Genomic DNA, 27,381 nt, shown 5'->3' with positions numbered 1-27,381 from the left:
GACCTCCTAGGCGTTGAGCAAACACCTTCTGTGGGAAGAGGGTTGGCAGCTCTTTGGGCAAATGAGTCAGCCACCTGGGCGTGGCTACCTCCCAGCACTGCTCCCAGTCTGTGTGCCCTGGGAAAGAAGACTCCGTCTTTCCCAAATGTTTCCCTTTCCTGCTCTACCTGTGGCTTTGATTGTCCCCTCTGGCCTACCATAGGTACTACGTCAGCCTGGCCCCACCCTCCATTGACTGCCCTCATCCTCTCCCTCCATGAGGGGCTGAGGTCAATGGACTTTTCTTGAAGCCCAGAACCCATTTACTCTGTGGTTCCAGTTCCTTCTCCTGCTCTTGTGAAACTCCTCAGTTCTGTAGGCAGACGCCCTGGCAGCTTTGAGTGCAGAGCGAGTAGGTACAGGCTGAGGGCCCTAGTGCCCACTCCTAACGTCAGGCTCTGCAAGCCCTGACCAGGTGGTCTGTTTGCCTGGCTGCCGTGCCAGGCATCCTGCTCCCGCCTGCCCTTGCAAGCAGCTGCCCAGCGCGGGGTGTCAGGTGCCATTGCAGAAGCCCCTGCACCAGCCTGCTGGTGACAGGATCTTCCATGAGCGGTTAGCTACCTACTGCCAAGTGGAAAGGGTGCCACAGACCAGGGCTATGGGCCTCCTGCCTCCGGGGAATCCAAGGGGGCTCAGAACATTCCGTTGTCTTTCGGAGAATCAAAGGAGCAACGTGTTTTCCTGTGGTTTAGAATTCCATATGAAAATGGCTACTTCACAGGGGTCTGCCTGAGCATCTCACCTCCAGCACAGGAAAAGCTTAGTTATGGACCATGATGCATGGGCAAGGGCTGGGATTTAACACTGTGCCAGGCATTTCTCCTTCTCCATCTCTTCCTTCTCTTCCTCCCTTCCCCATCCGTCTCCGATAGAGACCTTGGAAAAGACCATGTGCCCCAAAACTGCTCACTTTTTATGAGCAAGGGGAAAAAAAAAGTCTAGAAATTCTGCTATTTTCCCCAGGTCCCACAACTGGTCCTTGAGAATCCAGACTTCCGAGTACCAGACTTCATTCCTCTCAAACCCTGTCCTCCCCTACACACCCGCCCTTTCACTATAGAAAACCCAGTGTTCTCCATGTTAAGGTATTGGAGTTAACATGGCAGCTGGGTCCCAAGGAGCCCATCCCGGTCCTTTCGTAGTGGAGGAAGGGTTCCTGGAGTTTTGGGCCATGACTCAGGACTCCTGTCTTGCCCCCACAGTCATCCTGACAGATGAGGAGGTACAGCGTAAGAGGGAGATGATAATGAAGAGAAAAGAGGAAGAGGCCTTGAAGGACAGTCTGAGGCCCAAGCTATCTGAAGAACAACAGCACATCATAGCCATCCTGCTGGACGCCCACCACAAGACCTACGACCCCACCTATGCTGACTTCAGGGACTTCCGGGTACGTCTGTCAGCCCGGGGCTTGAACCAGGCTAGTGGGGAATCAGGTATAGACGAGGCCTGAGGAGCAGGGATGGAAGGTTGGGAACCAGGGAAGGTTCGGAGGCTGAGCTGCCCACTGTGAGCCCTCCCTCTCCCTGCAGACCTTCGCTGAACCCTTTGCTCCCAGAGGCAGGAGAGTGGCCCTCAAGTAGGGACCCCTTTGCCAAAGAGTATCCACCTTTGCTTTCCAGCCTCCAATTCGTGTGGACGGAAGTACAGGGAGCTATTCTCCAAGGCCCACACTCAGCTTCTCCGGGGACTCCTCCTCCTCCAGCTCTGACCTGTACACCACCTCACTAGGTAAGGAGCACCTCTACCGAGAGAGCTGGGGGGTATTAGAGCTCGCTTGCCCTCAGGCTGTAGGGTTAGAGACAGAAAGAAAGGGGAGATGTTTATGCCCACTCGTCCTGAGGCTAAAGGAAAGAGACAGCAATCTCCCATCTGCATACCGTGTGTGGCATGGGGTCCTCCATACAGCCCTTCTTTCACAGAAACGGGGCTGGCTATGCAGTGCACATGCTGGGAAGAGACCGAGCTGGGGTTCTGGCTGTATAGATGCGCTGTCTTGGTCCAATCTCAGCCTCTGAGATATACTCTATCCTTGACTTCCTCCCTGGAGGGACCTGGCGGTCAATATTCAATGTTTTGGTGCTGGACTCTTTGGAAGGTGGGAAATTGATGTAGGGAGGTGACCTGTGATGTGGGAAGGGCCCGATGGTCTGAGCACTGGGGAACTAAACACCACGGCTTTGGACAAACTGTCGCCCACTACTCCTGAGAGTATAGCACACTGTCCCTTTCTGCTTTCGGCCCTCTTACACATTCCTCTGTCACCCTGTGTCAACCATCCTCCATCCGCCCTGCCCCTCCCCTTCTACCTCTCAACCAGTGTCCTCCTCTTGGGGCCCGGGAGAAGGTAGGGATGGAACCCCCACTCTGGGTGATTACAGCCTTCAGATATTAGACCTCTAGTCTCATGTGCACACATGTGCATGAGTGCGTGTGTGCAAGAGCGTGTGTGTGCATGCACTCCCAGGCACACGCATGCTAAAATTTTCAAAGCTTAAAACTAAAGTTTTAAAAGACTGACTAGTATTGTGAAAATAATAGCAAGTCAAAATCCCCTGTTGTTGGATATTTTTTTTTTTTCAGAGCTGAGGACTGAACCCAGGGCCTTGCGCTTGCTAGGCAAGCGCTCTACCACTGAGCTAAATCCCCAACCCCCTACTGTTGGATATTTAGATTGGTTCCTAGTCTTTTAGTTTTTCTCTTGGGTAAATATTTATTCCATTTCTTTTTCTTATAATGAATACATGCAAGTGGGATTACTCTGCACATAACTGTAATATCCTTATCTCCCTCTCTTCCCTCTCTGTCTCTGTCTCTCTGTTTCTGTGTATCTGTTTCTGTCTCTGTCTCTCTCTGTCTCTATCTCTCTGTCTCTCTCTCTTCCCTCTCTGTCTCTCTGTCTCTCTCTGTCTCTGTCTCTCTCTGTTTCTGTCTCTGTCTCTCTCTGTCTCTCTGTCTCTGTCTCTGTCTCTCTCTCTGTTTCTGTGTGCCTCTGTTTCTCTTTTTTTCTCTCTCTCTCTCTGTGTGTGTGTGTGTGTGTGTGTGTGTGTGTGTGTGTGTGTGTGTGTGTGTGTGTGTGTTTGGGACCCCCAACCCATGGGGCAACAAGTTCCCTTTGTAATGTTCAAGTAGCTAAGGTAGAGAATATCTTTATTTTCCAACCATACATTGGAACCAAACATAAACTTGATTCTGGTATTTGTAAAGATTGAAGCATCAAAAAAAGTCTTTGTGTGCCTGTATGTGTGCATGTGCATGCGTGTGCATGTGCATGCATGTATGTGTGTATGTGCACATGTGTGTGTGTGAGCAGGTGCTAAATAAAAGTAGGCAGATCCCTGTGAGTTCAAGGTCACCCTAGTTTACGTAGTGAGTGGTCAGCCAAAGCTATAAATTAAGACTCTGTCAAAACAAACAAACAAACAAACAAACAAAACCAAAAAAGCTGGTTTTAAGAGTTTAGCCCCTCCATCCATCGCTTTGGTTTCCACCTCTTGAGAATTAATGTTACAGGCACACAGGACCACGCCCAGCAGCAACTAGAGGCTTCCCACTCCAAGTTTCAAACTGCTTTTTAGATTACCTGCACAACTATACCTCTTTAGGAGCATCCATCATTGCAAAAGAGTTCTTGATGCTTCAGTCTTTAAAATACCATCATCAGGTTTACGTTTGCTTCCTGTGCACAGCTGGAAAATGCAGATGTCCTCTACCTTGTAGTTACTTGGTCATGACCAAGAGGAGCTTGTCACCCATGGGTTGAAGGGCCCCAAACACATTTTTTAATTGAGATCAATAGGAATGGCATGCTTTGCAAAGTTATTGCTAAGAGGGATTTTTTTCCCTGAGTATCTCTGGCTCCTTGAATTTACTGCCTCTAACAGCTATAAGAAGAGATGGGAAGAGAAGAGACCAGAGGGAGCCTTGGGAGGAGCAGACCCTGGAAAAGGCAGTCACCATTAGATCCTCACAGGAAGGTCTGACCTGGGTGTCCTTAAACAGTTCCACCTCTTTCCTCCTCATTCTCAGACATGATGGAACCATCCGGCTTTTCCAACCTGGATCTGAATGGAGAGGATTCTGATGACCCGTCTGTGACTCTGGACCTGTCTCCTCTCTCCATGCTGCCCCACCTGGCTGACCTTGTCAGTTACAGCATCCAAAAGGTCATCGGCTTTGCCAAGATGATCCCAGGATTCAGGTAAGAAGCTCTTGCCGCGGGCGGAGAATTGTCAGAATTCTGTGAGGACCTGGGAGATGCTTGGCAGCTTCCTCCAAACACAGCCTCAGGCTCACCCCAGAGTGCCTGACCAGAACCCCTGGACTAGACCAGGACTATACTTTTGCACACGTAGCTGCCCAGTGTTATGTTGAGAGCCATCCTCACTTTCCAGAGGATGAAGTGAAATCCCACTGAGGTTTCATGGCCACCTAAGATCTTTTTACGATGTCAGAACCAGCCCAAGGACCACCCCTAGCTCCTGCAGTGGTTTCCTACTCAATTCCTCTGGCTTGCGACTAGTCCTGACATCATCCCTTTAGACTCGATCCTGCACACGCACTTCTGAGGCCAGGATGAAGTAACAGCGAAGACAACATATAGGACTTAGGGACTTGTGGAAGAATTCAGGAATCTTAGAAAAGCAGGGTTCACTGGCATACATGACCTGGCCATTCTTTACTCAAACCTGTATCAAAATATCATCTCCTGGTCATTCTAAGCTTTCTTACCAAGATAGGTAGATAGAAAGACCACTAGAGAAGGCGTTTTGCTGCACAGACCCCTTCACACAGATTTTCCCATTTACATCAGTTTGTTTCAATAGCTGCATTTGGAGCTGGGGAGATGGCTGGGTGCTTAAGAGCGCTCACTGTATAATCATGAAGACCAGAGTTCAGATCCTTAATACCCACATAAAGAAACCCACGCCAGGACTGGAAAGCGGGCTTAAGAGCACTGACTGTTCTTCTGAAGGACTCAAGTTCGATTCCCAGCACCTACATGATAGTTTACAACTGTCTGTAACTCCAGTTTTGGGACATCCAGTGCCCTCTTTTGGACTCCACAGGTACTGCATGCATGTGGTATATAGATGTACACCCAGGCAAAACACCCAGATATAGAGATTTTAAAAAAAAAAATCCAGGCTAGTTTGGTACAAATCTCAGCATTCAGAGGTAGAGAGGATTCCTAGGGCAAGCTCCATCAGCCAACTCGAGGGCTCAGGGGACCTTGCCTCAATATATAAAGTTAGAGTGATCAAGGTGGGGTACACAGTGTCAACCTCTGGCCTCCATACACATGCCTACACATATGTCTATACACATACAAACATGCACACAGAGACCTGCACACACAGAGACACCTATAGACTTATATTATAAAATATAATATAATATGCATGTATTGTATATATTATATGAATATAATTATACATAAATATAAATGTATGTATATTTATATATGTGTATACACATATATACATATAAAAATAAGATAACAGCATGTATGTTACTTATACCTGAATATCCATGCAGTGTTAAATATTTTTAAAACCATGCAGTATCGTCACCCTTAATATATATATATTGAAATATAGTTAGATCTTTATTTGTGTATATTTAATATCTTCACTGTTTCCAAAAGTTCGTCAGGTACATTTCTGTAAAACCCGTACGTAATGTGGTCAAGAAATAGGAAGAAGTCAGTCAACACAAAGTCGTGCTGTCGTCACTTCCTGTGGGAGCATTACCACTTCCTGAACACTGAAGCTAGGGTCTGGTATTGGGTCGTGGGAGCTGGAAGTGATTTGTCCCTGGCTACCTTTGGGTAGAAGCTAACAGGAGGTGACTTTCATGGTTTTGTACACACACACACACACACACACACACACACACATACACAGTCACACACACACAGAAGCACACAGAGACATATAGTCACACAGACACATAGATACACACAGTCACACAGACACACACATAAGCACATAGACACACACAGAGACACACAGTCACACAGACACACACACAGACATACACACACACACAGAGACACAGTCACACACACACACACACAGAGGCACACAGAGATACACAGTCACACAAACACATAGACACACATACAGACACAGAGACACACACATACGCAGTCACTCAGACACACACATAGACACAATGACACATGCACGCAGAGACACAGACATAGAGACACACAGACACACAGGCACACACACACACGTCACACAGACACATACACACACAGAGGCACACAGAGACACACAGTCACACAGACACATAGACACACACACAGTCACACAAACATACACAGAAGCACACAGAGACATATAGTCACACAGACACATAGACACACACAGTCACACAGACACACACATAAGCACATAGACACACACAGAGACACACAGTCACACACACACACACACAGATACACAGAGATACACAGTCACACAAACACATAGACACACATACAGACACAGAGACACACACATACACAGTCACACAGACATACATATAGACACAAAGACACATGCACACAGAGACACAGACACAGAGACACAGAGACACACAGGCACACACACACACACACACACACACACACACACACAGCCATGCACATGCATGCACATTCAGCTGTGGCGACAGGAGCAAGGGCAGCTCTGTCAGCCAGCTGGTCACACTGAGTCGCCTGTGTAGGACGAGGCCCGGTTCACCCTCAGAGCCCTGCTGTGGAACAGGCAACACATTTCATTTAACACGAGTTCCATCTCCTTCTATCGGACTTCGCGCTGCTATCTGCAAACGCCATGTCTTCCAAAGTTGTGTTTTATGTAAATAACTGGAATCAAAACACTCCAAGGTACTGAAGTCCTTCCGGCAGCAACTGGCTTCCACCTGATTCTGAGGAGCACCCTCCTCTATGAGCACTATCTTCCCTCCCCACAGTGTGGGAGAGGATGGACAGGTGGCCCCTGAGAACCCCTGTTTGGTGTTTGGAAGCCGGAGAGGCAGCTTTTATTAAATGCATTGAACAGCATCTTTAACCCAGACCACCCAACACCCACCCTTCCCAAGTACCTCAGCTTGTTCCCCTCCCACATCGTCAGTTCTTATCAGTTACTCTCCAAGGCCGAGACATCTACTCCTTCCTTTCCTTTCAGGCCTCATGTCCCCACAGCGTTCACTAGCTAAGCGCTGTAGCCACGGCTCACGCGAGGGGCACATGAACAGACAGGAGAGCCACCCAGATATTGCTGCAACGTGGGCTAAATGGATGCTAAACACCCTTGGGTTGGCTTCTCTTTTGTCAGTGTGGCCTGAGAAGTTTCAGAGCAGCCTGCTTTACAACCAAAAATGGACCAGGCCTTGCCCGGAGCTCTGGAAGTACAGGAATGTGGATACCCTGACTAGACAGAAGGGATGCTGCACCTGGACAGGAGCCAGCCCGGCAGCTCTCTGGGTCTGCGGTTTCCACGCTAAGGAGTTGTGTTTTTCTGAGAACAGTAGTTGCATCCCTGGCAACTTTGATCTCGTTGCCCGAAGGCAAGGGAGACAGGTGGGGAAAGGCAGACGAGACTTCTGTGTGGGTGAGGGGCGTGGGGATGGGATGAGGCTCCCGCATGGGCATAGGACCAAGTCAGGGCAGGACTTTGATAGGCTCTTCTGGGCTTGCACGGCACAGGAGTGCACCCTTGGCTCTGCTCCCCCATCCTACCTCCCACTCTTCAGTCCGCTCCAGCTCACCCACAGACCTCTCTCTCCATGTTTCAAACGAAGTACATGGAGGAGGTGGTGTCTGCCAGGTTGCGCAGCCGTGGTAGAGACCGAGCATGCGCAGGCTGCTGTACCCAGCAACGTAGGGTACCAGACCCCAGCTGCTCAAGCCCGGTTTCTTAAGCTAAATGCTTGCCGCCCACTTCCACTTCTGGGGACTCCTCCAGTCACAGGCTGGAGGTTGCGATGCTCCCTCGCCCTATAGTCTCGTTTATCCTTCCATTCAGCAGCTTTCTTATGTAAACTGTGAGGGATTGAAGTTGATTAGAATATCAGCTCTGGCCTGCAGGGATCCAAGGTCTGATGGGAGAGATAGACAAGTAGACAATGGCTGCCAGGAGATAAGAACTCCGCTGGAAATTTGCTGGAGGTACTATACCGTGGGAAGACAGGCAGGGAGGGGCGGGCCAGACAGCAACAGAGTTCCAGGGAGCATCTCAGGTGCCCGGAAGTGGCCATAGCTGTGAATCGCTACTGCGAAGAGCACCGGGTTAGTACTTGCTAGAGCAGAGCGAGCTCCCTTCCCAGTTTCCTGGAACCATGATTAGAAAGTCCCTGCATTTCCCCGCTGTGGTGTAGTGTGGACTCCTGGTAGGTTTCCCTGACAACAGTAGTCCGTCTGGATCACAAGAGACACGGACAGACGGCTCCTATTGAAATCCCGTTTCAAGCATCAGGCCCTGACTGCTCACTTTTAGACACCAGTTCTGAGCAATGACCTTCCTGGCATGGAGGAGGAGAAGTGAGAAGTAGCTAAGATGCCTCGTGTGTTGCTGTGTTGCAACATGATACAGCCTACCTACTAAGAACTAAGCTAGTTTTTATGGGCTTCTATACTTTTTCTTAATTCCCCAAAATTTAATAGTGAGCTAAAACTCAATGGAAGCGGTGTCAGCATTATTGGGGTTTTTTTTTGCTTTTGTCGTGGTGTCTTACTTCAAAGCTCAGGCTGGTCAAGAACTTACTATGTAGCCCAGGCTGGACTCAGACTTCCCGTATTTCAGCCTCCTATCACTACACAGTTAGTTTTTACTTTTTAAATGTGCATTCAGTACTTAGATACCATATTGTTAATCTGTTTGTCAACGATAAAAGTAAGACAGTGTAATTCTCTAAAAAAGGCTTATTGGGTGAAAGTGCGTTCCAGCCAAGCCCGAAGGCCTGAGGTCATTTTCCCAGAATCCATAGGGAAGGAAAGACCAGAGAACTGATTCTCCAAAAGTGTCCCCCTGACCTCTACAAGTATGCCATAGCACATGTGCACACAATAGTAATGATAAATACATTTTCTTTAAAAAAATTTTTAAACTAGGGCTGGAGAGATGGCTCAGTGGTTAAGAGCACTGTCTGCTCTTCCAGAGGTCCTGAGTTCAATTCCCAGCAACCACATGGTGGCTCACAACCATCTGTAATGAGATATGATGCCCTCTTCTGGTGTGTCTGAAGACAGCAACAGTGTACTCATATACACATAGCTACGGTTAGGATCTCTCACAGCTAATGCAGAAGTCTGGTGATTTGATGAGCAGCTAGAACATGCACAAGTGTACGGTCCTATTGCTTAGGGACAGGCAGAATAACAGGCCATTGACCAGGCGCTGGGTAACAGCCTCACAGCTGGGTCCAGAGGCTGTGAGCTTGGCTCTTGGAGAACTCTGCAGAAGCCAGTCACAGCCGTTCAACAAGCCGAAGTGGAATTAGCCATGAAGTCTCCAATCGGAGCCTTCCAAATGTTATATCTATGGGGTTTCTCAGTCTTGGCCCTTGGCTAGCCCTCTAGCCATGGAAGCCGTTCACTTCCAACCCTCTATCAACTGTTTCCTGTATTTACATGCGGAAGTGCTGTGGAAAGTGTCTTCTGTCTACGGGAGACCTGCGGAGGAGTCTAGACAGTTGGGAAAGGAAAGGAAAGAAAGCCAGAAGCCAATTGGCTCCCCACCCCCAGCCATTGCTTAGACAAGCCCAGCTCCTGACTCAGAAGATTGGCCTCTTGTCACACCAACCTGTTTATTGATCCTCTTGTATCCAGCGTTCAGTAATCACTGTGGGGAAAACAATAAGGCAGTTAGGACTTGGTGTTGGCTCTCAGTAGCTTACAAACAAAACTTAGAACTGGGAGCCGCTGCAACCCCAGCTCTCAGGAGGCAGAGGAAAAAAAATGCCAGCTGGGCTGGGCTACCTAGAGCCCCTGGGGTCCAGAAGAGGGGACAAAACAGAGAATGGAGGAAGACAGAGGCAAGGACAGGAAGGGAGAGGCCAGCTGGTGTCAGGGGGAGAGGCAGATTTCTGGAGGGTGGGATGCCCCAGGACAGCATGCTGGTTTTTAGGCCAGCGAGATGGAGCATTAAAAGAAGTTGTTTTTGACCCCAGCGAGATGCTTAAAAGATAAAGGGTCAGGGTTGGGGATTTAGCTCAGTGGTAGAGCGCTTGCCTAGGGAAGCGCAAGGCCCCTGGGTTCGGTCCCCAGCTCCAAAAAAAAGAAACCAAAAAAAAAAAAAAAAAAAGATAAAGGGTCTCACTGTCAAGCCGGAAACCTGAGTTTAATCCATGAGACCCGTGTGGTAGAAGGAAAGATTCTCCCAAGTTGTCCTTTGACATCCACCCATATCCTATAACTCACACACACATCCCTCCACATACATACAAGACAAATAATGTAATTTTTTAAAAATCAAAGGAAAGGGACTGGAGAGATGGCTCAGCGGTTAAGAACACTGACTGCTCTTCCAGAGGTCCTGAGTCCAATTCCCAGCAACCACATGGTGGCTCACAACCATCTGTGATGGGATCTGATGCCCTCTTCTGGTGTGTCTGAGGACAGCGACAGTGCACTCATATACATAAAAAAAATAAATAAGGTTTTTAAAAAAAAAAAAATGGAAGGAAAGAGCTGTTCCCGGCTCAACTTTGCATATTCAAGACCAGAAATGAAGGAGTACCTAGCAATCCAATGCAGAGTGGTCCCGTGTTGCAAGAATGGAGGAGGGGTGGCATTGGAAATGGAAGAGAGGCCTGGAAAGGCCAACCACTGCCAAATTGTGGACTTGATCCTGTAGTGTTTGGTTCTAGGGAGGGTCTTAGGCACAAGAATAACATTGCCCTGGGACAGCAGCAATAGGAAAGCCAACGAAAGGCTTGAGACTCTGGGATCCCAGTAGGAGGCTGATGCACAAACCACGGAGGGAGGGCCGTTATCATAGTGTTCTGTTCCTGTGAAGAGAACTCCATGACCAAGGCAACCCTTGCATTGCATTTAGCTGGGGGGTGGGAGCACACTTGCTTATAGTTTCAGAGGGTTCCGGGAAGCAGACATGGGCGGCACTGGAGCTTTATATCCTGATCCACGGGCAGCAGGCAGAGGGAGAACCACTGAGTCCTGTCTGGGCTCTTTAAACCTCAAAGCCCACCCCCCAGTGATACACACCTCTCAACAAGACCGCACTTACTCCGCCAAGTCCACACCCCCTCATCCTTCCCAAATAGCCCCACTCCTGGTGACTAGGCATTCAAATATATGACCTGGTGGGAACTACTTACATTCAAACCCCCCACAGCTATGGAGACAGCTCAGTAGATCAAGGGCCTGCTGTGCAAGTGTGAGGACCTGAGTTCAGATCCCCAAACCCCACTGCAAAGCCAGATGTGGCCCTTCGCATCTGTAACCCCAGTGCCAGCATAGGGAGGCAAGTAGGTCCCTACGGCTCACTAGCCAGATAGTCGATCAGAAACAGCAAGAGACCCTGCCTCCAGACACGATGTTCGATCGAAAACATTGGACATCAACCTCTGGCCTCCGAACATATACATACACGCAAACCAAAAAACACGATGGAACTCTGAAGAAGTCAAGGGCTCAGGAGGTGTCCTGGGGACAGAAATGTCTAAGGTTGCTACTGAGGAGAACTAGACAACTGGAAACACAGAAGGTGTTGACAGCAGCTCTGGCTACACCTTTTGCAAATCTGTGTTGTGTGCTACAACCCACGGAGCTTCCTTTAGCTGTCCCTCCCTGTCCGGGATAGCTTTGGCTATCCGTCACCGAGCTACTGGGACAGCCCTGGGTTCTCTCCCTCCAGATGCTTTCTTTCCTGTTCTAGCCAGGCTGGAACCCCTTGACGGAAGAACCAAACACACGCTGGTCAGCCAGCCGGGTCAGTCCTGCCCAAAAAACTAACCGAGGGTTCGTGACGTGAACCGATTACCTGACTTCTCCCCACCTGCCTTCCCTGACAGGGATCTCACCTCCGATGACCAGATTGTCCTGCTGAAGTCAAGCGCCATTGAGGTGATCATGTTACGCTCCAACCAGTCTTTCACCATGGATGATATGTCCTGGGACTGTGGCAGCCAGGACTACAAGTACGACGTCACCGATGTCTCCAAAGGTGTGGTGGGCGTCCTGCTATACTTCCTCCAGCTCCCAGACTCTACCTCTATCCCGGCACTGGACCTCTGGGGGTTTGACCAGATACGTGGAAGGGGAGTGGGCAGCAAGAGAGAGGAGGGAAGGGGTAATGCCCAGGGGTGGTTTCAGGTAGGGGTGAATGTCTCTACCTGACCCTGTCTGCTCTCTTTCACAGCTGGGCACACCCTGGAGCTGATCGAGCCCCTCATAAAGTTCCAGGTGGGGCTGAAGAAGCTGAACTTACATGAGGAAGAGCATGTCCTTCTCATGGCCATCTGCATTGTCTCCCCAGGTACGGAGCCTGGCAGGGAGGAGCTGAGGAACTTGGGACACGGTGGGAACTGTGAATGACAGAGAGCTTCTCAGAGCCAGCAGGGCAGTCTGGGGGAGGAATGAACGAGAGAAGTGATAAGGAAATGTTCACTTTGCTGGGTTTGCACAGCTCAGAGGCCTGTGGAGGGGTCGCTCGACACACATGGCTTTGTCTTATGCAGGCCAAGGTGATTCATAGGATTCTGAGGAACCAGATGAGCAGGGTTCCACAGCTTATTCATGGGACTTGGGTGTTCCTAATACTCAGGCTCTGTTCTTGCATGACCTCGGATGAACTTTCCAGTCTCCTGAGTTCCTCCGATGCAGGCACAAAACCTTGGGGACTAATATATGCTTCTGCCTGAGTTGACTTTGGAGGCTGGAGGCTGTAACCCAAAGGGAGGAAACACTGAGAAGGAAGTTGTTGTGATCTTGAAGAAATTGGCGATAAAACCCAAAGAACAGAGCCCTGACTCAGCCTGGACCATGTGTGCACAGGGGACAAACTAGTGGCCTATGGCCAGGAATGCCTAGTCTGAAGGCCCAAGGGACAGACATAGGCTTCCCTCCTGCTGTCTAGCTGGCGTGTGTTTTCACTTATTCACACGCTCAGTAATGATTAACTGAGCATCTACTACGGCCAGACACTGGGCTAGGCACAGGGAGTCGCAGTAAAAAGGATAGACTTCTCTCCCATGAGAGTTAAGGGAAAACAAATATTACGAGAATTTTGAATATGAAGATGCTACCGGAGAGATCCTGGCATAGGTCACGGGGGCGTAGAGATGGAGGGTTACCAGGAACGACCTTCTTCAGAAAGAGCTTTGCGCCTGTTCCGTGATAACCAGTCAGTCAGGGGGGGGATAGACGAGAGCTGATTTCCAGGCAACGGGGAGGTCTGTTAGCCAGAGTGGGAAGTACCTGAATTCCAAAGCAAGGACTGAACCTAGAGACAGAAGGAGTAGGGTGAGGTGGGAACAGGACCAAATGAGCCCGCAAAAGGGCTTGGTCCCAAATGCAGGGGATGTCGTCAGGGGGACGCTGGCATGGGGTACCTGGGTGACGGTGGATACTGGTGAAACTGAGCAGTGAACATCCTGTCTCCCTCCGTCCCCTGGGACACAGACCGACCTGGGGTCCAGGACGCCAAGCTGGTGGAAGCCATTCAGGACCGCCTATCCAACACGCTGCAGACCTACATCCGCTGCCGCCACCCGCCCCCAGGCAGCCACCAGCTCTACGCCAAGATGATCCAGAAACTGGCCGACCTGCGGAGCCTCAACGAGGAACACTCCAAACAATACCGCTCCCTCTCCTTCCAGCCTGAGAATAGCATGAAGCTCACACCCCTTGTGCTGGAGGTGTTCGGCAATGAGATCTCCTGACCAGGGTGGCCCACAGTGGTGCCTGGGTAGGGCCGCTCCTCCAGAGCCCTGTGCCCAGGCCCTGGGCTGGTTGCAGCCCAGCAGTGCCTCCTGCCCTTTCTGGAGTTCAGTCCTTCCTCTGCCATGGCCTCTGTCTGTCTGCCTCATCCTTTCTCCTGCCCAGCCTAACACCTGGTCTCCCTTTCCTGTAGACCTCGGGTTGCTCCTGTCCCTTGAGACCTCAGTTAGGAGAGGCTGCTGTTTATCTGACAAAGGAACTCAATTGGGGATAGAGGGCAGGGGCTGAAGGCAGAACTCTGCCTAGGGGTTGCCTCCGCCACAAGGGGCTGCTGCTTGTGTCAAGGGAGGCAGGCAGAAGAGACGCATTCACTCCTCAGGGACAGGTACCTGCACCTCCCCTCACTCCAGCCCTACCTGCCTAGAGCCTGGTGAGAAATCCGGCCCCTGCCTGCGAAGGGTACACAGCCTACCCAACACACTATGTCCCGTCTCATCCTGCCCCCGTCTGTGTTATTCTGACCCCGGGGGAGTAGGTCACTGAGGGGCTTCCTTCCTCTGCCTTTATACTCACGGCTCACTCACTGCCAAGATGACCAAATACACTACCACATGAACCAAGGAGCACTCACCCAGCCCTGCAGTTCCCACCTTTGAGGTTTTGCCATGGGAATTCCCCAGGGCCAGTACCTGTGGTACAGGGGGCTTCTTCCCCATGCCCAGAACCAGGGACCTAGAAACCACCATTGGAAAGGCCCCAGGGGATAGAATACAGGGCCCAAGTAATGAAGAACAGAGAAAGTCAGCCTCCCAGCAGAACAATGAATGGAGGTCCATCTATCTTGGTCATCAAGCTGAGGGTTCTGAAGCCTGGAGCTGTTGGGACCTCTCCTCTATAGCTGTTAGATGTGTCAGGACCAAGTTGTCCCCAACTTTCAGGAAATCCATAGCCCTGTCTCCATCCCTTACCCCGCCAGTGTTTTACCACCTACCCAAGAATGCAGGTCCTCTGGCCTCCCACGACCTCCCAATTTGACCACCAGGAGTATCCCGGGAGTCATCTTGGCTTCTCCATTAACCCCACATGAAGCAGCAGTGCCTCCCCCCCACACACACCAATAAGAGCTACCTTGTCTGCCCAATAGAATGGGATGGGAGAAGACCAACAGCTGCCCAAATGGGCCTCCGAGCCTCCTTTCCAGATGTAAGGCCAGATACAAACGCTCCCCCCTCAGGGGAAACGTGGAGGGATGGTCAGAGCTTGTGGTACAGTGATCTGGGGCCGGTTCCTCCTGACCCTCATTCTACCACCCAAAAAGTCAATGTAGGCCTACGAAATGGCCAGGTGATGGGCTAGGTTCTTATCTTTAAACTCCATTTCTTCCTCTGTAGCAGTCCAGGACTTTGGAACCCTGGTCTCACTCACCCCAAATGCACACATTGCTGATCATGGGTTATGGATGTGGGGGACCCATACAGAGGAGGTTCCTTTCACAGGGGGACTCATAGACAGTCCTTCAAGTGAATGCTTGACCTGGGGAACGCAGCCACATTGGAAGGGCTAAGGTCAGTGGGAACAGGGCCCCACGAGCCCTGCATGTGTCCTAGCTACATTTTTTCCATTCCCTGAAAACCCCGAGATGACAAATTTAACATGGAAAGAGCCATTAGTGTCTGCCTGGCCCTATGTTTCCCAGAATTCCAGTGGGGAAACATCTGAAAACAGCTCTCCCGTTCTGCAGAATGGCACAGGGAAGGCTTTGTTTTAGAGTCAGAGGTGTTTTCAGAATTAGACCCCACCTGTACTGTGTTCTAACACTGAGGGTGGCAGCACCTGATTCAGAGTGGGGTGTGTGTGTGTGTGTGTGTGTGTGTGTGTGTGTGTGTGTGTGTGTGTGTGTGAAAATACTGTACATTAATGATTATTGTTACTGCAGACAAAAAAAAAAAACTAGAGAGAGAGACCTTTGATTTTAGCTGCAGAACACATTGATCCAGCTTACTGCTCAACGGGAGGGAAAGTTTGAAAGTTGATAAGCTAATCCGGCTCCTTTACAATGAGAACCTGACGTCAGAGGAGAGTGTGGTCTACATGGGCTCTTATAATTAGAAGCATCCCCAGGCCTGGAGAAAATCTGAACTAATAGTCCTGGGCCATTTTACAGTGAGCCTGTTTCCACTGCCCTGGTGGTTGCACCAGGATCTGAGGAAGCCTTGGGTACTAGCGCCAACCTGTATCTGGGACTTTTCCTTCTCCCTGGGTAATAAACTCACCCACCCATCCTAAGGAGGGCAAGCACTCAGCCTCCCTGAGTGAGACTTGGTTTTAGGACTCTCCACATCAGCCCTGCATGCTGCTGTTGTCTTGTCAGAAACACGCGTCAGCCTTTAGAAAAGCCTCTGTCTTCTCAGCCCTGGCCTGTCCAGGAAACTCCTCAGGCATCCTGAGAATACCAGTTTCTCAGCCCAAGGGAAGTCTGGGAGGAAAAGACACGAGACCAAGTAGGTTTCAGAAGCTGAACTGAGAGGGAACAGCAGCATCCAGTTTTATCCTGAACGTACAAAGGCAGGGCCTTGAAAGAGCTCGCACTTCTGAGGTTAGAAATGGGTTCCAAAATGATAGATCAGCAAGATTTCCCGAAATAGGGGAATCCTCCTGCTGCCTGCGTGAGAGAAAGTGGGTCGGGGAGGAGTCCAAACCAGGCCACCAGAGATGGTTGAAAGAAATGACAAATCTGGTGGACGTCAGACATCACGGCTCTGAAGAGCTTCCTTCCTAAGAGACTTCCCGAGAGAAAAACAAAAGTGTGTTTTTCCAGGAGCTTGTCACATAAAAACCAATGAAAAAGCTTTGCCAATGGTAATAAAAGATGCTCACACATTGCTTCTCGGCCTTTTGGCTAAGATCAAGTGTAAAAGATGCGCTCACTTTCATAGCACTTGCTGTGTGATGAGGGCCGCTGTAAATAAATGCCTCGTGAAAACCAACTTGTTTGATCTTTATACGGATGTGAAAGATGCAGTTTTGTTTCCATGAGGCAGAGCTCACAATGGAGAGTGAGGGGTGGGGTTTAGAGCCAGGCACCTATCTCTGGAAGCCTTAATTAATTGCAACATTCTACTGCCCCCTACAAAGTTAGGTGGTGTGACAAACGACAGGCACTCTTGTTACCACGCTAAGGAGGACATGAGGGAGGTTTCCATTCAGAGATGGGGACACCGGAGGTGCTGGACCACAGAATGCTCTGCCTCCAGAAATATCTGGGCTAATGTGTAGACCCAGTCAGGTGTGGCACTTGCCAAAGATCATCAAGAATGAAATGTGACTTCTGGTAACAGTAGCTCTTGCATTAGAAATATCCGCTCAGCCAAGACACGGAGTGTTACAGTAGCCCCTGTGCGTAAATATGTCTCCAGGAGGACCCCAGGAGTGAGGTACATATAGCAAGGAAGAATTCCCAACCAAGAGCTCAGAATGGAGAACTGCAAATGTCACTGTTGCGCCCCACCCGTGGTTTCTTTTTAAGTTGGTTCAGAAACCTGGGGGTGCGACTTACATTAATTTGCAGAAACATCTGAAAAGTTTTCAAGCCACAAGCTAAGACAGTCCCAGCAGAAAGAGATAGGAGTAGAGGAACCAGAGGGCCTTTGTCATGAAAAATAAGTTGACTTAGACACAGAAACCCATATCTGTCTGAAGAAGGCAGGCTTGTCTCTGTGGGAAGGTGAAACTGAGAAACAGCTCAACAAATCCTGTAGCATTCTCAGACGATGCAGGGGAACACACAATCTGAAAAACGTATTAAAACCAGATCAAAATGATTTTGAGTTTTCGCACTCCAAGCTTTTCCTTTGTTCTGTACCTGCACTGTTGAACCAGATAATTTCTGCTATGTGTTTGTTTTTCAAGACAAGGTTGAAACAATGTAACCTAGCTGTGCTGAACTCTGCAGACCAGGTTGGCCTTGAACTTGGAGATCGGCCTGCCAGGTGCTGAAATTAAAGTCATACATCGCTATGCCCTGCCTAATCAGTTAAACTTAAAATTAATGATTTTCTAATGAAGCAAAGCAAAGCAAAGGAAGAAGGCACCCAAGCACCTATCCTGGCCCCATGGTGGGTGCCATTACAATGAACAAAACATGATGGAGAGATGGGACACTTGATGGACAGAAGGGAGAGAAAGCTGAGCTGAGCGGTTTGGGCACTGTGGAGAGAGGTGGAACTGGAGGTGTGATGGTGGTGAGGAATGGGCAGAGATGAGAAGACATGGTATGCTCCTGGCACCATGTCTGGGTCCATGGCCCTACTGCAGCAGGTAGGGTCTGTACTGATGTCTACGGCCCATGCTAGCGCTGAAGGCTATGGATGTCAGTGGTCTGGGCTGCTGCCTGAGACCATGCTGGTGGCTGGAGGGTGTACTTACATCCGGAGGCAGAGTGATCTGAGTGGTCCATGTTACCGTATGAGGCTATGCAGAGGTCCTGGCCTGGGCTGCTGCTGAGGATCATGTCTGGGTCCACGGTCCTGCTGCAGGTGGGGTCTATGTCAATGTCAGAGGTCGAGTTACCACCAAAGGACACGCAAATGTCTGTGATCTGAGCTGCCATTGGAGAACGTGTGGACATCTGAGGGGCCATGCTGCCACAAGGGGCATACTGATCTGAGTGTCCTACAGTGTCACCTGAAGCCATAGTGACATCTGGGCCAATGCTACCCCAAGGGGGTCACATCTGAGTCTATGATCTTATTGAAGTCAGGACCTTGTTACCACCAAAGGTCATACAGATGTCACTAGTCTGGGCTGCTGCCTGAATCCATGATGATGTTCAAGTATTATGCTGAACTGGCCCCACCCTCACCAACCACCACACTTGGGAGAGAGAGTTGGCCTGTCCCTCACCAGCTGTGAATGACACCTGGGAAAATTGGCCCCACCCCTCACTGGCTGTGAGTGACACCTGGGAGAATTGGCCCCACCCCTCACTGGCTATGAGTGACACCTGGGAGAGCTGACTCCACCCCTCACCTGGGCCCTGGTGGTGTGGGTGCAGGACAGCTGGTGGGCTGACCAATTTAGCTCCCACCCAGGCCCAGATCCAGGGCTCTGAGTTGGCCCAGCCCAACATACACTCCATCTGTGAACTGCTGGAGTGTGTGAAGGGGCTGGTCCTGCAAACCCAAAGGTGCAGGATCTTCATGACACAAGGCTACAAAAGGATATCCCAGAGGAGTTACAGTGAGGATCCAACATTTACAGTGTAGCAGAAGCCAGAAGCCTGGAACCATACCTGACTCATTGCAATGAACATTTGAGTTAAACCTGTTTGGGGCAAAAGGGTGTCCTGTGTGATATACCGGAACACAGTACAACTTCCACAGTGAGATTTTGGTGCTGCTATCTGTTCATTTGTTTGTTCCGTTTTTGTTTCCTTTCTGTGGATGTGGGGGGGGTAGATTTGCAAGGGTAGAGGGGGGATATGAAGGGATGGGGGGATTGAATGGGATCTGGTGTATGATATGCAATTCACAAAGAATTGAAGTTAAAAAGTTAAAATTTAAGAAGTCAAGAAACTCGCAAAAAGGAAAGAAAGGAAGGATTGATTGTTGGGGGGAGAGCGGTAATGTGAGGAGGATGGAGAGGGGAACACCAATGTAGAAGGGGAGGGGGAGGGGGTTAGGGGGATTTTGGCCCGGAAACCGGGAAAGGGAATAACAATTGAAATGTAAATAAGAAATACTCAAGTTAATAAAGATGGAGGGAAAAAACAGGAAAGAAAGGAAGAAAGAAAAAAGAAAGAAAGGAAGAGAGAGAGAAAGAAAGAAATCAAACCAAAGGCCAGATGTGACAGCATACACCTTTAACCTCAGTACTTGGGAAGCAGAGGCAGGCAGACATCTGTGGGTTCAAAGCCAACCTGATCAATAAAGTAAGTTCAAGGAGAGCAATGGCTGTGTAGAAAGACCCTGTCTCAAAAGAGCAAAAAACAGACAAACAAAAAGGCATTTTTTCCACTAGACATTTCAGGGGGGGAAAGAGTCTCATAACTGGGAAGAAATTAAACTGAAATGAGCATTCAACTCTCTAACTGGGTGAGCCACGGCTCAGTGGCCTTAGAGCGGCCATTAGGGATAATGTCCCATTGGACAGGGGTGGTCTACACCAAGCAGGCTTCCCTAGTGCTGTATTTCTGAAGACAGAGTCTTATCATATAGCACAGGCTGGCCCGGAACTTACTACATACCATGGACTAATTTCCAACTCAATCCTCCTGGTAGCATGTGAGAGATGTTGTGGGCTGGGCTGGCTGCTCCAGACAATGGCTCAAAGTCTCGGTATACACGCTTGTCCTTGTTGTATACTGGGTAGTGTTGTGAGTGGGGACCAAGGGAAATATATCCTAAAATGTAGTTTGGAGGCCAGGGAGGTCTTCTACATACTGGAAAGAGGTCTCAAGAAGCAGCTTGAGGTGGAGGGAGAAGCTGGGCTTAGAAATATCCCATCGGAGGTCTGAGTGCCTTTCAAGGGGAGCCTGGAGCTGGACTGGCCTTTGGATGACATCGGGTTGAGAAAGATGGGTTTCCCCTTCACACACACTTTTACATCAAAAAGAGCCATTAGGTTCCCAGAATTAGGGGTGACCTTAACATGACCTTGAGATATGCCAAGGGCTGGTAGGTGTGGAGGATATTTCTTTGCATTTTATCTAACCCGGCAAGAGCTTTTTCAGAGGACTGTTCAGACTTGAGAGGGTAAAAGTATTCCAGTGGCTTCCTTGCAGATCTGAGGAAGGAGATATCCCCTTCCACAGGGTGTTTTGAGCCTCTCCCAGCAGGGAAATCTGAGCTGGAGACTTATCTTGAGTTCCACCACTAGGGGGAGTTACTACCCCACAGCAAGGCCCCAAAGTCCTTCTGAAGACACCTGACGGTGTTCCCCTCCTCAGTACATTGGACACCTGAAACAGGGACCTCCCGAGGTCAAGATCTTGTACTTGTGGTCTATGAGACCTATTTGTGGCAAGAGTGAGCAGGCTGCCCATAAGGCTGAATGTGTGTTCTTTCCAAAGTTTCTAAGCACAGACCTATTAAAGACAGTAGCAATAGAAGCCACAGTAACAGTTAAAGGCAAAAACTACACCCAGTCCTGAGGTTTTTACATGATGGTTTTGAGCCTTGGTTTCTTCCTCTTTATAGGCAGTAGCCACCTTGAAGGGTTACTGTTGCCATGCTGCAGCCTGTGTAAAGAATTCATCACGAAGCGCAATGCCCTGGGTTCAGTCCCCAGCTCCGAAAAAAAAAAAAAAAAAAAAAAAAAAAAAAAATTCATCACAAGGGCTGGGAGATGGCTCAGTGGTTAAGAGCACCACTTGCTCTTCCAGAGGTCCTGAGTTCAAGTCTCAGCAGCCACATGGTGGCTCACAGCCATCTGGGATGGGATCCGATGCCCTCTTCTGGTGTGTCTGAAGACAGCTATAGTGTAGTCACATACATAAGATAAATAAATTTAAAAAAATTCATCACAGTAACTGGCACATAGCCATCGACCAAAAAAGGCCTGCTGGCATCATTCACACTCTAAAGAGATGGCATTGCTCCCATGCTCTGACCACTGATTCCTTCTTGGTGGCTTGATTGTCCCCAAGGTGATGTCTTTGACCTCTTCTTCAGATCTCTCTTGCTTCTGTACCCTAGTTATTGGTGTCTAAAGAACGTGTCATTGGATTCTCTGGCCACCAGAGGGCAGATGAGCCACTTAATAAGTCAAATAGGACTCAACTGAAGCAGACTGTTCGCGGCCAGGGGTGGAATCTAAGTTGAGATAGAGAGGACTGTGGTTACTGTCGCCACCAACTTCTTCCAGTTCCGTCCTTTCTTTTCCCACTTTATCCCCACAAAATAATAAACGAAGGTAAAGAACAGACAGCACTCCCCGTCTCCTGACATCATGGTGTGTATGGATCTCTGAGCATGTGCTCAGAGAGAGAAGACACTGAACAAGTTTCAAGAGTCAGATCTGACCCGTTGGCTTTGCTGTGCAACGTTTTTTCACGCTCACGTATCCCAGCATGCAGTGCAAATCCCACCTCGTCTCTCCAGGGTCCTTGAGTCCCTGCACCAGATGTTGAAACTGATCAGGCCGCTGCTGTGTCCAGCAAGGGCCAGTTCTCTACTTGTGCGTGTTGGAGCCTGCGGTCCAGCAGTCCTCAGACGCTCAGCCATAGGACGCTCTTGCCTCATGAAGAGAAGGAGGCCTGAGAACTTTTGCTTATGTAAATTATAAGGAGCTGCTAGGCGTGATGCTGTAGCAGCTGTAATCCCAGCACGGAGGAGATGGGAGCAGGAGGGTCAAGAGTTCAAAGCCGGCCTAAACTACATTGAGAGTCTAAGACCAGCCTGAGTTAGGTGAGACACTGTCTCAAAAAAGAAAACAAAATGGCAATGTTCGTGATATTAGAAATCAAAACCGGGGTTGGGGATTTAGCTCAGTGGTAGAGCGCTTGCCTAGCAAGCGCAAGGCCCTGGGTTCGGTCCCCAGCACCAAAAAAAAAAAAAAAAAGAAAAGAAAAAAAAGAAATCAAAACCAAGGAATTTAGAGTACATATCATTACCCTTTCTGAATATAATAAAATGAATCTACTTGACAGTAATTTAAGCAATTGTTATTAAAATGACCACTCTTTGGAGCAGCATTATAGTTTAATGACGAGGAATACTGTTTTCCAAAGGTCTTCAATGTTGTGCTTAACAAAAGCCAGTTGGACTCTCTATCAGCTTTTGTGTTCAACCTGGCATGATATCCCAAGTCGTCCTAGAAGCATCTTTGGGGGAGGGGAGGCACTATAAATTTAGGAATAGGAATAAAAAGGTAAAGAGCGTCTTGGTAGTGTTATTATGAAAGGAACTGAAAACAGTTGCTATTGCAGAGTCTCCGAGACCCACAGGGGCCCAAGACTACCCCTTGGGGCCTATGCTGTACGCTTTCTGAACACCGCCCCCTGAAGAACCACCCCCCCTTGTTCTTTACCTTATAGTTTCCTAATAAGACAACTTTTTGCTCCTTAAATCTCCAGCTCAGTCTTCATAGTTTTCCCAGATTCTCTCTTGACCTTTGTTATCCTGTACTCCTGCCCCACCCCGCCTGCCCCACCCCTCTTGCCGGCTTTGGGTAAAACTCACACTTTCACCGCGCCATAGAAGAAAGGGCAGCATGTGTTTTGAGCTTGTTTACCAGACTGGAACAAAGTAGGGCTTCCATAGATCCAGCCGAACGTGTGGATGGGTGAACATGGCATGGCTGCCCACTTCTGTGAGCATCGGAAATAGCAACTTTTCCACAATAAGCATCGAGTGTTAACAGTGTCGCAGGTCTGTAATTCCAATGCTCCAGAGGCAGGGCAGGAAGATTCCAGGGGTCAGGATAGCCGGAACTTTGTGCAAAGAGGCTTTCTCAAAACCGACCAACCAATCAACAAACGATTTGCTGAGGTCCCTTCGAGAAAATGAAATAGAAATGTTTATGCAAATGTGAATCCTTCCCTTGAACTTGGGAAAGTGGAGAGTTAAGTCCATGAGGCTTAAAATCCAACAGGCCCACGACCTCTTCATAAAACCTCTCCCGAATCTCCTTTCTTCTCTCTTTGACCAGATCGGATCTGACAATGTATCTTAGGCTGCTCAAGTCCTTTGGCTCCTCCTTTTGTCCTCCGGTATTCTCTATTTCCTTTTCAGATTTGTTTTATGGGCATGCATGCTTTTGTCTACACGTGCCTATGTGCACCATGCATGTGCCTGGTGCCCAAGGAAGTCAAAAGAGGACATCGCATCTCTTGAGACTGGCTGTGGGTCCTGGGAATCAAACACGGTTCTCTGCGAGAACAAGTGTTCTTAACCTCTGAGCTAGTTCTCCAGCCCCATCTACTATTTGTGATTACCTCGCCAGGTATCCTCCAAAACGTAGGTAGGTGTTGAGGGGATGGAGCGAAGGCTAACTCTCCTGCAGTTCAGCCTTTGTGCATTCGTCGGGAACTCTTTGGTTCAGTGTTGAAGACAGCACGAGTGAGGGAGGGGCAGGTAAAGAGAATGTTTGGAAAGATTAGATCCTCTGCAGGAATGTGGGGAGCTTGTCAATGCTAGCAGGGCCCATCTATTAGGCCCCAAGTCTATACAAATACCTGTAGAATTAGACCAGATCCACGCCCAGGATGAGAATCCAGGTTTATTGGGTCCAGGACACTCAAGAAGGGAAAGTCAAATATTCGATCTCAAGCTGCAAATCACCTCTGTGCTGGACTCCGGGGAGAAAGGTCAAGCCTCCTAGGTCCTAACCTGCTGAGAAAGGAAGATGGAGGGAAATCCCAGGCAGCCCTGGGCAGAGTTCTCATCTAGACCCCAGAGGAGAACAGCCAACTTGACGGTCCTTATTTCCACTTTGGAGGAGGAGAGTTCTCCTTTCTTCCCCTTGCACTGATATCCAGTCCCAGGACTCAAAGACCCATGCTACCCTCACCCAAACCCATTTAACTGAAATCCCAGCAACCATCTGTGGAAACCCGGCAGCCGATAGAACAGGTGCTCCACCCTGGCCAGCGTCCGGCTACCCTTTCTCCCTCTGCCTTCTAGCACGGCCAGGCAGATCAAGCCATCTTGACAGGGGACCCCAAAGCCTGTCCTGGCAAGGTCTAAGAGCCGAAGGCAACCGAACCAGACATGAAAGGTGGGGCTCCTTTGTGTTTGCCCCTACTCCAGTGCCCTCTCCAACCCAGGAGCCCCAGAGGCTCAAGGGAGTGGATTCTGAATCACCCCTGGGTGATAAAAGGGGGATGGGGGAAATTAAAAAAAAAAGAGAGAGAGAGATGGGGAGAAGCCAGCTCCATTTCCTCCCTGATAAGAGCCCCACCCTGAGGCACTGGCTCCCTGTTTTCTGGGCTTGAGGGGCTGTAGCAGAGACCAAAGAGGGTGGCAGATGGAGTTTAGTGGCTCCTGTTGTGTTGCAAAACTTTTCCTGGGGAGATGCCCCACATACATCTACTCACCCTAGATAAGGAACCACAACAGACCAACTCCAGACACCACCCAAATCCAACTTGGTGAACCAATGAGTTTTATTCAAGTTACAGGAATATGGGTAAAGGGTTACTTACAGGGGTAGAAATGACTCAAAGATAGCTGCATCATCAAAGTCCACCCTAGCAACAGTTCACAAAGTTGGGAACCTAGAGCACTTGCCCAACCGGCAGACAACCTAAAAAGTTGGAGAATGTCCTTTCTTGTTGCCTCAGTTGGTCTGAACTTTTCCTAAGCAGCTCTACTAGTTATTGCCTCTTCCTGGTAGCCTTTCTTGCTTGAGAGTCCTCTTTGAACCCTGGCAGGGAAGGGCATAGTGAATCTAGTCAGTTTCAGGGACTTCCTGAAGCTGTTTTGTTGTTGTTTACCTCCCTTCTTAAGCAGCTCCCTGGAGGACAGAATGTTTTAGTCTTGGAGAGACTGATATACAACACCTGCACAATCCTTTGCCCTGGAAGATCTCCAGTCGTTGTTTGGTTGTTTGCTGGTTTAGTTGGTAAATGCCCACTATAGGTCTTCCTACAGTAAGCTGAACATGGTACTGGGCCATGAGGACCACTTAGGCAGATAAGTTCTGTGGTCTTATCAGCCCTTTCTCTACCTGTCTCTCTAGTCTTGGTCAGAAAAGTCAATTAGTGGATGAGGGCATGGGCTTCCAGAGTTGGTCTTCCTGGGCCAATGAGATGGCCATCAAGCCTGATGACCTGAGGCCAGTCCTTGGGACTTACATGGTAGAAGAAGAGAATAGAATCTTATAAGTGTTTGCTGCCACACTTGTGCTGTAAGCATGCATGCCTGCTGCCCCCACCCCTGACTCTCTTCCACTCCCATACACATAAATCCCAGCAAAGGCAGGTGAATTATTCCAGAATCAGAGCAGGGGCAGGTGTGTTCAAGGCCAACCTGACAACATATCAAGTTCCAGGCCAGCCAATGCTACAGGGAGACCCTGTCTCCAAAAAAAAAAAAAAAAAAAAAAAAAAAAAAAAAAAAGGTGGCTATCTTGGTAGCATCTAAGTGACCTTGGGGGGGGGGAGTGGCCATCTTGGTAGCATCTAAATGACCTTGGGGAAATGGCTTGGGCTCAGTTTGCTCACCTGTAAATGTCAACACAGAGTCTTTACAAAGACAGCATAAGAAGAATTGTGGCATGACTCTCTGGTAGCTTTGTCTAAGCAGCAACACACAGGGGCAGTATGAAACCAAGCCCCACCTATACTCAGGGAATGTTCTCAGTCTCTTCTGTAAAAACCGTCACTGTTCTCTGAAGAAAGGTACCTCCATAACTAAAAGCGGAGCGCCATGTATCACGCCTAGTCTGTCCGTAAGTGCTTGAGGGATGCCAGCCTTGACTGTGATGTTTTCCTCATTCCCAGGGATGCGCTCCTCTAACCAGTCATGCCTTCCTTCCAACCAGCTGCCACTAGCTCCTCCCCCATACTAGGTTCAGAGGAATCAGGAGCTGAAACTCACAAGTTCCACCCTCTAAGACGCTCTTGTCACCCGTCCTGGACGCAGGGCATACACGGTGCCATACCATGTGCACTCCAGAATCAGAGTAGGGGCAGCCTCTGCAGAGGCTGGAAGATCTTGGTGGTGGAGAACTTGCCGAGGGGGGTATCTGGCCCTGACCACTGTTATCTGTGTGTCATTATCTCCTCCCACAAAGCCTTCTCCACCCATAACCCCCAACCGAGATGACAGACCAGCAACTGTCTCCAACCGCTCTGATTCGGGGACAAGGCTCGACCCTGTCCCCACTGCCACAGACTCCATGGCCACCCCGCCCTCTGCCACACTTATTGAGAACAGGTTGGCTGTCTCTCTGGGAATGAAGAAGCTATCGAGGAAGGAGACACCCCAATATCTAGGAGACCAAGGGCCGGGATGGCCGGGCTCTCTGACAGAAGTTGTCTGCTCCTCCTTCATACAGGGCTCTCTTTTCAGCCTTCCTGCTGCTGCTTCTGCAGTGTCTCCCTTCTCAAGCTGCTCTCCCCCAACCTGGAGCCCTGAAGCTGCACACCTGGCTCCCACATCAGATAACCCAACCACAGTAGTTCCCCTCACCCGACCTGCTCCCACCCTCTCCTCACCCCTCACCCTCTTCCTCCCCTGCTCTTCTACCCTCTAGCTTCTGATGAGCCTAGATAGCCCTAGAGAGGGTCAAGGAGACTCAAAGCCCCTGGTGGAAAAGGTGGGGTGAGAGTCAACCCCGATCAGCGTGTGCACGTGGTACACGCGGATGGAAACGTACACTGGGTCACTTGGAAACAGTGATGGGGAAGGGACCCCAGCCCAGGCCTTAAGGTACGAAGAACAAACCAGATACATTGAGGGGGTGGGGACTCTCAGAAAAGCACAGCCCTTGGAGCTGGGACAGGGCGGGGG

The 27,381-nt window shown here is 49.6% G+C and overlaps 1 protein-coding gene across 1 annotated transcript in view; it reads left to right on the top strand.

Annotated features, from left to right (window-relative positions):
• Vdr (vitamin D receptor) overlaps positions 1 to 14,399 on the top strand; it is a 50,378-nt gene extending 35,979 nt beyond the window's left edge. The window contains 7 exon segments of the mRNA XM_032885736.1: positions 1,242 to 1,426; positions 1,659 to 1,767; positions 4,066 to 4,237; positions 12,061 to 12,212; positions 12,408 to 12,524; positions 13,670 to 13,983; positions 13,985 to 14,399. Of these exon segments, the coding sequence (XP_032741627.1) occupies positions 1,242 to 1,426; positions 1,659 to 1,767; positions 4,066 to 4,237; positions 12,061 to 12,212; positions 12,408 to 12,524; positions 13,670 to 13,983; positions 13,985 to 14,215 (1,280 nt within the window). The 3' untranslated portion in view covers positions 14,216 to 14,399.
• The last annotated feature ends 12,982 nt before the right edge of the window (positions 14,400 to 27,381 follow it).

This window comes from Rattus rattus, chromosome 1 (assembly GCF_011064425.1).
Source record: "Rattus rattus isolate New Zealand chromosome 1, Rrattus_CSIRO_v1, whole genome shotgun sequence".
NCBI lineage: Eukaryota > Metazoa > Chordata > Mammalia > Rodentia > Muridae > Rattus > Rattus rattus.
Note: the sequence above shows the minus strand (reverse complement) of the source record. Positions and strands in the feature narration are given on the sequence as shown.